We start from the raw sequence: 11,251 nt of genomic DNA on the forward strand, positions 1-11,251 counted from the left end.
GGAAAGTGTAGTGAAAAAATAAACAGTCCGACCTAGTCAACTTGGGCATAGTTGAGTTCTTTCAGAGTTCTTAGTTCAAGCTCCCAGCTCCCAGCTCTCAGTTGCCAGTGCTTGGTTCGCAGTTCTCAGATTGTTTGCCCTGCTGTCTGGTCTTTCTCCGAGTTGTTGTTGTTACAGTTTGTCGTCTTTTTTTTCATTCTCCATTTTAGTCTGTATTATTATGTCAAAAGTTTGTCATTCTATAACGACTTTGAATTTTTAATAATGCCAATGTTTAAGTTGAACAATTTTTGCAACGGCAACGACGACAACTTTTTTTTTTTGGTTTTTGAGCTGCTTAGCCTTGTTATAAATAAATGGAATGCATTCAAAGAGATGGTCATGGTGGGGAGGAGTGTGGGAGTGGTTGAAGGGGAAATTGAATATCCGTTAGAAAATTATCAATTTATGTTCTCTGATTGCCCAGCCATGATACGAGCTTGGAATGAAAAGTGCTATAAATTGAAAATGAAACGAAAGCCCAAAGAGAAGAGACACTCAGCAAGGAGCTGGAGCAACTGTAGAAGCAACACCATAAGAGCAACACCATCAAAAGCATCAGCAGTTGGGCTAGCATCAGGGCCATAATGAGCAAGTCAATAGCCGGCATCCAGATACGGACACCCACTCACACTTCTTACTCCCACAGATGGAGAGAGGGTGGCAGGAAAATCGATTCTTGTTTGGCTGGGAAACCAGGAACCAGCATGCGATAAAAAGCAGATTGCAATTTGTTTTACTGATTTCCATGCTTTTGGCTTTTTTCGCACAGCGGAAACTTTCATTAACATCAAACAGAAACAGCAACAAAAAATGAACAAGAGAATCAGAGACTGGCAAAAAAAAAAAGACAAATAAAAAATATAAGAAGGAATTGCAGAAAGCCATAGACAGCCAAAAGGCATCAGAGTCCAGAAGGAATCCCACCCACACAGCAATCACCCATTCAAGACACAATCAATATTGCCTAATAATGACCAGGCCCGACAAGATCTTGGTCTAACTCCGTAAAAGCAGTTAGTTGTTCTTTTTCCTGAATATATCTTATATTTCTTCGTATTTATTGTTAATTGATTTTGACGTTTTTTAGATTATGCAATTTATTTCATATCTTCTTTGAATAGATATTGTCCGAAATTAGCGAAAGCTTTATACACACTCTGTCTACTAAATTTTTACTGTAGCCTGCTCCTAAAAGATTTCCTTCTTATAAATGTTTACATTTCCATGAAAATGGTTGTCAGTATTAATGATTATCTTCCTTTGTGGAAACTGTTTACGATGCCTAACTAAACAATAATAGCATCTAAACAATAATAGCACATAAACGGACCCCCATTGAGGTCTCACTGTGCCATTATGTAATTAATTTCGCTGCCGGTCTTTAATATTCGGAATTTGAGTCCCATATTGCACTCAAATGATTAAGGTGCATACGCATCCTTCATTTGCACAGAAATCTTCATACTCATCTTCATTCAGGCAATTTGCTATTATTATAATTAATAAACCAAAAGGCAAGTCTATTAATTTATATTGCCACAACACACCTGATTGCACCTGAGAGCACATTGAATGGCAAAAGGCAAGTCATCCAATGGACTGGCCAATCGGATGGCGAAATATGTTCAAAACCCACAAAAGTGATGAGTAAACATTTGTCACCTACAAAAGCAAATAAGCACATGAATATCTGCAGAGTTCGTACATATAGACAAAGATTGAGATGTACGCATGGAGATACCACAATGAAAAGTCCAACCAATTAGCTGCCAAATAATGGAGAGAAATGGGCTAGGAATTTGAATTGGACTTTATCTCATTTTACATTCTGACAGACGGCTCCAAGTCCTTTTTGCTCCTTTTTCTCTTAGCAGCAAACTTTATTTGTGAAGCTTTTGTTGTTGCTGATGTTATTGTTGTTGTTGTTGCTGCTGTTGTTTGTTGTGTAAGTAATTTGAACAAATTTACGAGACATTTGTGGCTTTTGTGCAAATATTTTAGGCTTGACCCGGACCCATCATCGTGTTCTCGTCTCCGCTCCTGCCCCCTATCCTCGTCGACCCACTTTTTTTTATGCTTTTGTCTCTCTTTCATCACATTTTGTGTATTTGTTTGACTTTTTGCTGGGCTAAAGGCCAATTAACTTAAATAATTAGCCAAAGTTTTGTGTGTGTTTGCCAAGATAAAGCTGTTAGGCATTCACTCAGATGTGGGCCCGGGGGGTTTAGATTTCAATAAAATTTTATGATTTAATATTATGGGATTTCCTTCTCTTTTTACGAAAACTTTTCGCCTTCCAACTGAGTTATCCAGGCGAATTAAATCAATTATTCATTTGTTGTCGAGAGATTGAAAAACGACTCGACTGTTGAAAAGAAAACGGAAACGAAAACTGATTCCAAATGATATCCAATAAGAAGGTTGCCAAGCCAGGCGTTAAACGCGGTGGACAAAAGGAGGAATTGGTGTCCACGCCCAGGAAACCAGTGACAATTCAACACTTTTGGCGCGTCGTCTATTGGGTGAGCATTTTGTGCATTTGCGCTGCCATTTGCTTTGCTCTCTTCTACACACTTAAGTCGGATTTTGGCCAATGTTCCGACTATGATGTCAAATGCGAGTGAATTGACCACTCACACACTGTGAATTCAACCACTGGCACACACACACACACACATACACATTATGGTGGGTAAATATTGAATCCTTTGATTAATTTTGATTAACTATGTACACTTTTAATAATGATTACTCCTTCAATCATTTATTTTGCAGATACAATGGCTCTGACATGTGATATATTAAGAAGTATACATATATGAACATACAAATATAGGTTAATGTGTACGTATGCATATGAATCATATCTGCAGCACAAAAGTTGATTTCTCTTTTTGTTTAACAATTTACATATTATGTCGTTATCAGTCCATTTGCACTCACATTTCAATCAAGGGAAGGAGAAGCTCAATTAAAACAAAAGCTCATGGATTCCTTGTCATGGGTGGCATCAGGAGGGGTAACAAGACACCTTTACAAGACAATTTATAACCATAATTCATAACTCAAGGGGCTAGTTTTCTACAATTAAAACTAACAATTACGAATACTCATATCAATCAATTCCGTATACTGTACTCTTATGGGCTAAAATAAAATCTTCCTGCAATGCAAAAATTGACTGCGTATTGAAGTAGCTTGATTTTTCTCCGAAAAAGGATTAGATCCGGACCTGAAAGTCTAGCCATAAAAACTAAAAACAAATGTTAATTAATTGGAGCATGAAATAATCAATTTTGGTCTTTTGAAAGGCCTCTTTCAATTCGTTTTTAACTCAGTCAGAAAGAATGTACTTGGTAGAATTAAAAAATATATTGAATATATTTAATAAGTTTAATCATAAATTCGGTTTAGTTTAAAAGTGAAAAAGTTTTCAAGGTGTAGTCCTGTCTCATCGCGTTTCCCTTTAATCTCATTGACATTCTGTCGGTGCATAAACAAATTTCTGATCAAACCCAGTAACAGTAACACATAGAGAACACCAATCCTTTGATTTTAAGAATAAGTTTATTTCAATAATATCAAGAGATGACCACGACCGAAAAACGGCTTTGCTTTCCCCTCTTACAATTAGAGCTTATGAGTATTAAGACGCAACTACGGCCACTGACAACCCATCAGCTTCAAATTACAAATCAATGCGTCTACTTAGACTCAACTACAACTAGCTTGGGTTTTAGGCTGCAGAGGAAGATGATCTTACTCAACAAACCCAATCGGAGAGAAAGACCATTATTTAATATTAATATTTAAATTATCATAAGAATAACTCAAATCAAATCATTGGATACACTGGAATACAATAGAATTCGAGCTTAGCGATGCCAATGACAAAGTTGGCAAGATAAGAGAAAGTTTCAAATATTTTGAAATTATTGCATTGCCAAACTGGAGAATCCTAAAGGTAGTCACACTCGAATAAATTTTTGCTTAATCACTGTGTATAGATATTGCATATTGATTTGAATGATGACAGTCGTCGATTTTTATCAATGACATGTAATCATCTCCTTTTCTAAGAGAGATTTAAGAAATGATTTGGAAATTTATATGGATCCTTAAAATGTTTTTACTTATCCCTTTATATTATAATATTCTCTTTTTGAGAAGTAGTTGACTTGAAACTATATGCAAACGTTTTGCCTATAATAATATATGTATGTGTAATTAATATGGAAGAACTCTGCCGTAGGTATGTGATTAAGGCTACTTCTAAACCAATTTAATAGATATATGACTAGATCTACCATAGATAACTCTGCCAGTAGAAAAAGCTTATTGTCTGGAAAGATATTATAAATCAACCGATGATAGAAAAATACATCCCCCCTGCGTTGAAAGGAGAGTTTCACAATTTCTAAATGCATGCATAAAGGTAACTATTGTTGCTATCAAAGAAAATTAATTGCAGTTTAATAAGAAATTATGGTAAAACTATTATCTCTTCTATCCTATCAAATTATAACAAAAATGTCCATTATTTTTGTTTGCAATGCAAATTTGTCGACTTTCTTCCGTTTGTGTCTTTTTGGTTTGTTTTTGGTCTTTGTTGTGAGGTGCACACACTTTTTTGAGGCTACACCCATGATGCAGCTGCTTCAATTTGCATATGTTTGTAGTTGTTTAAGGTTTAATTTGCCACAAGAGGCAGCAGCAACGGCAAAATGAAAAGCAGAAACAGCATGTGGCCTCGCCAGATATACATACATATATTATATATATATGTATACTCGTACTATATCTATGGCCATGCATGTACATACATATACAGATATGGCTATGACTGAGGCTATTCAAATTTATTGGAGCTTTAGCAATGGGTTTTCGTATGGCAGAATGTGCATATATGTCGTTTTGGTTGACTTTTCATTGGGATAGAATGAGGGGCATGAGTTTTTAGTTGAATGCATTTGGTGAATAGAGTTCAGAATCATTTTACTTGTAGTATCAATTAGCCAAGGTATGTTTGTACATATAAACAAAAATCTAGAATTCGAAACGTTCAATGAATCCAGCGTCTAGATGAAAGAAACAATCACACAATGGAGTACGTACACATCCCAGAATCAGATACACTCAGATCAGATGCACAGATACTTTTACAAATTAACTAGGAAATTCATGCCTGGGAGCAACATTCATAGAATTTTTGCTTTTGATAATTGACTTATTAGCAAATAGCATTTCATTTGAATAACCAAACAGAATGCGAATTGACTGAGGAAATTCCTTAAATTCTCTTACAAATATGTACCTATTTGACTCGAGCTACCTGGCAACAGATTTATGGCTTAAACCAACCAGTGAAGCAAGCTAATCCTCTTATGGAGGAGTGAGATGCTTATTATACATATCTAACAATGGAGAACTCTTATATGCATGTCTGATCAAAGCTAATTAATAATTTCCTCTATGCTCAGCATGAAGATGTCTCTAAACTGGAAACTAACAAAATTTAATTGCCCATCAGCACCAGCAACCGGAGAAGGAAGCCAAGAAACTTTATCAAATACTTTCATGTATTCGGATTAGTTTGCGTTGCCCTTTTATTTTCGGTTTCTCTTCATCTTTTGCCATCTCTCGTCTCTTATCTCTATGCTAGACAAGGATACGTTGCCCTTAGCTGTTTTTATTTTTGTTCAAACAATTTGGCAGTGTATTGACCTAATTGTGCTTACTTACTTTCCTCTCTTCTTTACTACTTACTCGTTGGCTTCTTTTACTCTTTTAAATCTTTTGGTTTGGAAAGTTAAGCTCTGCCAGCAACCTTGAAGTTTTCCAAAAAGAAAATAGAATCGGTCAAGTTATTGATTCTGGGTCTCGACCTTGATGCGTACCCTTTATGTAGCAAGTGGATAAAGATAATAGGTAAACTAAACTGAATACCATTTAGTTATTTGGTAGTTTATATATACAAAGACGATTTGCATTCTAAATGTAGAATGAATTTTAGAAGGCTTCTGAAGTAGTTCTCGGATCAGGATATTTGGATTCCAGAGTACTGAATCATTTTAGGATATCCAATTTGATTACTTATAGCCTAGAAGTTGGACAATTTTTTGTAAAATGTATTGCGTAAGCTTCTATTCAAAACTGTTGTTGTTTAGTTTATAAAATTTGCAGATATTGCTGAATTTTTTAAATCTATTTTATTGAATTTAACTTTTTTAGTTCGACTTAAAACGCAGCTCTAAATATCATTTAGTTCTAGTCTAGAAACAACACAATGTAAAAGCATAAAGAAATTCCTATAGATAAAGTAAACAGAATTAAGTTTTTAACACAAAATTTTAAACATCCTCTTAAAAGTCTCATCCCCTGTAATCAAAACAACTCGAATTGGAGTTATGGACCAATAGTCACTGCACTTAAAAGATAAATTATGAAGCTGTTTAATTATTTATTATATTTAAAGATATGAGAGCAATTTTAAATAAATTGACAAGTTATTGATAAAACTCTGGCTAAACGTGGCTTGATAAAAAAGACCTTAGCAATTGTTTAACAATTTTTGAAATCTATTTGAGATTAAAGATTAAATTAGTTCAATGTATGTAAAAATACAGAATTGGGAGAAATAATAGAAGCGGCAATCAATGTGTGGTAATTAGATGTAAATGCTATTCAAATTTAGTGACAAGTTATTCAAAAACTAACGAGGAAAACTTTTGGTACATACCATAAATCCTAGATTTTGGTGAATTTTGAATATGCCATAGAATACGACGCCAATTGCGGCTGCGTTGAATATTTCGGCGCACTATTCAATATTAACCGCGTTTAAAACTATAGCTTCGATGACTTATAGTTTAAACGTCGAGACGACTTCAAGCAGCTCTTTGGACTAACCCTAGTTCATCCCTCGTCTGGAACTAGTTGGGCTTTAAATCTGTTCGGCCTTAATCCTGTATTTTAGCTGGAATTAATGAAGAAAGTGTTTGATAATACATGATATTATGGTAGTATTGAAATAAGTACACATAGGACTAATTGAAAAGAGCTACCTCACGAGGTTTGGAGCATACGGTTCCATTGTCTTCTTCGAATATCCAATGGATTGAGTCTTGTTAATCTTCTCCTTGTTTTAACGTTGTCATGATCGTTTGCCAGGTTGTTACGATGTTGTATGTAGTACCTTGCCATGGTGTCCCTCTGCCATTGTGTGGCGATCGAAGTAGTGTAGGGAATGTCCAGATCACAGTGTAATGTGCTTCCTTGTACTTGGACTTGGACTTAGCGCCATGTGGGTAGAATTACTGCCTTATACAGGGCCAATTTACATCTCAGGCTTTAGTAAGGTTTGAATTTTTATTTTCCCGCAGAATAGGTCTATTATTGACGATTTGTCATTTCGGCCCAAAACTACGGAATGTGATGTGCCTTGGATGTACGGTTGCCAAAGGAGGTAAAACTGCATGCCGTTTCTATTATTTGTTCCACCACTGTCCTTAAAAAGTCCTGACTGCACTTTTCATTTTTGTTTGCTGGTTATCTGCTCTTTCAGTTCATTTTTGGAGGGTATGAAATGGAGTGGTTGATGTGGGATTGCTGCTGCTGGGTTTTTGTAAGCCTTTGATTTGGATTTAATTTGTGCTCGATGGCCCAGCAAAAATGTTTCATGTGAATGAATGTATTTTGGCTGTTTTCCATTTTTTTTTTTTTTTTGTTTGGATGCCGGAATGGGAATATCATCAGGCTCCACTCACGTACGGAAAACAAAAGGCGTTGACATGTGCTATAAAAGACAAACATAAACATTTGACATAATGGGAGATTTTTGTTCAGTTTTATTTTTATTTCGTGTGTGCGCTTTTGTTCCTCCTTTTCTCTCTCACTCTATGTATCGCTTTGGCTCTTTCCCTCATTTAAATTGTAACGAAAATACAGGCAACACGTGCTGCGGCTGTGGCATGTAAATAGCAAACACACCGATGACAGTTAGGTGTGAGTGAGTGTGTTTATGTCTCTGTGTGTGTGTGTGTGTGTATTTCCGTCTGTCATGATGTTGTCAAAGTGTTGCTGCTTTTGTTGTTTATGTTCATCGTCCTTGTAATGATTGTCGCCCCATGCACGTGTTTCCTGGCTCGATATTTGTGTCCTGGCAGAGGAACATTGTATATACATATACATACATACATACATGTACATACTACATACAGAAATTTGAGTCAGGTGAATGCTTAAAGCTTCTCACTCTGAATTAAGGTTTAAAAACTGATTTCTATAAAAATTCGATTAAAGTATTGCAATTCGAATGATACTAATTTTTTGAAATCATTGCGTAGATAGGCTGTTCATACATAAAGTATGAAGGGATGACAAATCTACACAGTAAAGCTTACAATTAGATTAAAGTTCTTTTATACCCTTGCAGAGGGTGTTATAAAACTGGTCAAATGGACCCCATATACATTCTTGATCAGCATGACAAGCTGAGTGGATATATGTAGGCATGTACCTCTGTCCATCGGGGCGTATGCGTTTTACGTAGTCGGATTCAGTGGCAGGATTGCAATGCTTCATTTTATTCTTAAACCAAGAGAATTCACTCATTTTTCAAACAAAAGGATTTGAAAGGAATCGCTGACCATGTTTAATTTGAGTGCATCTACAAGCTAGCATGTCGCTTTTTGCTGTGAATTTGCCTATGAAGAATGAATTGAAATTTAGGTAAAGTTATTTTACGAAAATAATTTATGGACTTGTCTTACTTTATGATCTAGCTTCAACTCCAATAAATCAGAGTCTCAGCTGCTGCATCTGCATCTACATCTCCTTTTGCCGGTTCTTGGTTTTGGTTCTAGTTGTGGCTTATCCATCATAACCCAAAGCATATAAATTAAAGGCCACTCGAGCACAAATCCCTGTGAATAAGAACTGGCCAGTTAACATGCATTCATATATATGTATGTACATATGTACATCTGTATGTGCTTTATGCATTACATGTGTTGAGTGCGGATGCGGACGAAACTGACCCAAAATAGAATGAGACGAATGCATGCACACACTCACTTTGGTAGTTTATCGTCATCATTTGTCCGAATTGACCGGCACACAAGAAAATTGTAAAGTGCATGAATACAAAATGAACTGGCAACAACTCGTACAACTATATTAAATTCTCAACCAACACCAGCCGAAAGAGAATCCATACACATAGTGGACCGAATATGCATGCACTCAGCCCAAGTACTCAAATACTTCAAATATTTCAAATGCGGGAGAAAACCAAACAAAACCAAAAAATAAAAAAAAAAAAAAAAAGGAAAAGTAGAAAAAATGTAACAAGACGAACTGAAACGGAAACCGCAGTTACAGATAAGCAAAAACAAACGGAGAGGAAAAAGGGAGGGATGCAGGATGCTGGATCTCAACTCACACCAATCGAACAATTGGTATTGTATGCCGGCCATTGTGGTTAGTTCGGATTTCCGTTGCAATTTTTACATGAACAAAGAGCTCGTCCAGTGATAAAACCACGAATTGAAGCATTAATTGAATTGATTGAAATGGACATCTACGAAAGAAATATACAAATAAAAAATGAAATACATATGCCTTTTTATAGTTATATGTATGCATACCTACATTAATTACACAAAACCGAAGTTCAGATACTCTGCACTCAAACAATTTTCATATCAATTAATTAATATTTATTTTACCCTGTTGCATTGAGTTTCATTACGGGTGGCCATTATTTTAACTGTCTTTTAGCTTTTCTCTTCACCGAAATTTCAGCATCCAATCGATATTTTGGTAATGCAAAGTGTTGCATTAGTGGAAAATTTGCAATTCACCGGAAAACATGTACCATTCACAGCAAAAATGTAAGCAATAAATTGCATAAAAACAAAACGTAAACAAATTTTGCAACGGGCCAAAAATTGTCATTTTTCGAAGATTGATTTCTTGCACATTTTCAAAGGCATCGAACAAATGAAAAACAAGAAGTAATTTCCCAAAAGTCTTTTTGCATTACCTGAAAAATCAGCTGTTAAGCGTAAGTGCCAGTTGGAATCACTATTTCACATCCACCGATAATCCCAACCGTTCCTCGGGGATGAATCGAGTAGGAATCGGACCCAGTATTCGATTGATAGCTAGTGTTATCGATACAAGCGCGATAGCGATAACCTGACCGAATCAACTCGACATGTGCAGCGATAGTTTTAAATGTCATCTCAAAGTTTTGGCATCTAGTAGGCCCTGAGCAAAAACTGAATAAATACCCGACAACTTCTTACAAGTCCCGCATTCAAGTTTCTTGCCTTCTGAGACTAACATCTTAACCATTTTTCAATTTTAAATTTTTAAATTGAAACTTGGCTCAATGTTTGGGTGCTTAAAATGTAAAATATATGTACATATTTTAAATTGCTCCCAAACATGATTTTCCTTATTTATTACTTGATTACTTATAAAGCACACTTGTGGGCAAAATTTTTAATTCTCGCAGTAATATACTGCTGCTCCCAGTCGCTGAGAAGTTTTAATCTTCACCTTCATTTCCATCAAAACATTTTATTTTGTTGTGACTTAGACCCAAATAGTCATACATATTAGAAAATGCATTTAACCATTTTCACGTCATATTATTATTGAAAAAGACTCGACTGTGTTGTGATAAAAGAGTTGTCGCAATGATTAAATTATATAAAAAACATAAGGGACAGTCTAGGAAGTCAAAACCAGAGGATTCGTCTGCGAAAAAGGTCCAAACTTTTAACTTTTATTAATTATTGCTTGATTGTGGTTTTCCTTACTTATTTCTAGTTAGAAATGTAAATATCATATGATGGTTCCAAGTGTTTTCGGAGTTTTCCTTGCTGTTAAATCTGTCCAGACTTGGACAATGATTAAATTCTATGAAAAACATAAGGGACAGTCTAGGAAGTCAAAACCAGAGGATTCGTCTGCGAAGAAAGTTCCACATAAACTTGACAGCGAAATTGTTATCAAGTAGACCTTAAGTTAAAATTCAATAAATACTGAAAGAGTTCTTACAAATCCTTCATCATATTTCTTGTCTTACACGCAACATCTTTGCGTTTATGTGTCCTGTACACTCTTTGTTGATGTTTCGTTTTTTCTTTGTGTGCAACTATTTTCCTTTTTTCTTCACTGATTGGAAATAGATTTCCTT

General features: G+C 35.4%; 1 protein-coding gene across 2 annotated transcripts; it reads left to right on the plus strand.

Annotated features, from left to right (window-relative positions):
• The first annotated feature begins 2,349 nt into the window (after positions 1 to 2,349).
• On the plus strand, positions 2,350 to 3,219 carry LOC137577629 (uncharacterized). Of its 2 annotated transcripts, none has more exons than XM_068291150.1 (3): positions 2,350 to 2,734; positions 2,818 to 2,886; positions 2,971 to 3,219. In XM_068291150.1, the coding sequence occupies exon 1, from the start codon at positions 2,445 to 2,447 to the stop codon at positions 2,664 to 2,666; it is 222 nt and encodes a 73-aa protein (XP_068147251.1). In that variant the 5' UTR covers positions 2,350 to 2,444; the 3' UTR covers positions 2,667 to 2,734; positions 2,818 to 2,886; positions 2,971 to 3,219. The 2 variants fall into 2 exon arrangements, with proteins under 2 accessions (XP_068147251.1, XP_068147250.1); XM_068291149.1 differs by having other exon boundaries at positions 2,353 to 2,730.
• The last annotated feature ends 8,032 nt before the right edge of the window (positions 3,220 to 11,251 follow it).

Source organism: Drosophila tropicalis, unplaced genomic scaffold, assembly GCF_018151085.1.
Source record: "Drosophila tropicalis isolate 14030-0801.00 unplaced genomic scaffold, ASM1815108v1 contig_593, whole genome shotgun sequence".
NCBI lineage: Eukaryota > Metazoa > Arthropoda > Insecta > Diptera > Drosophilidae > Drosophila > Drosophila tropicalis.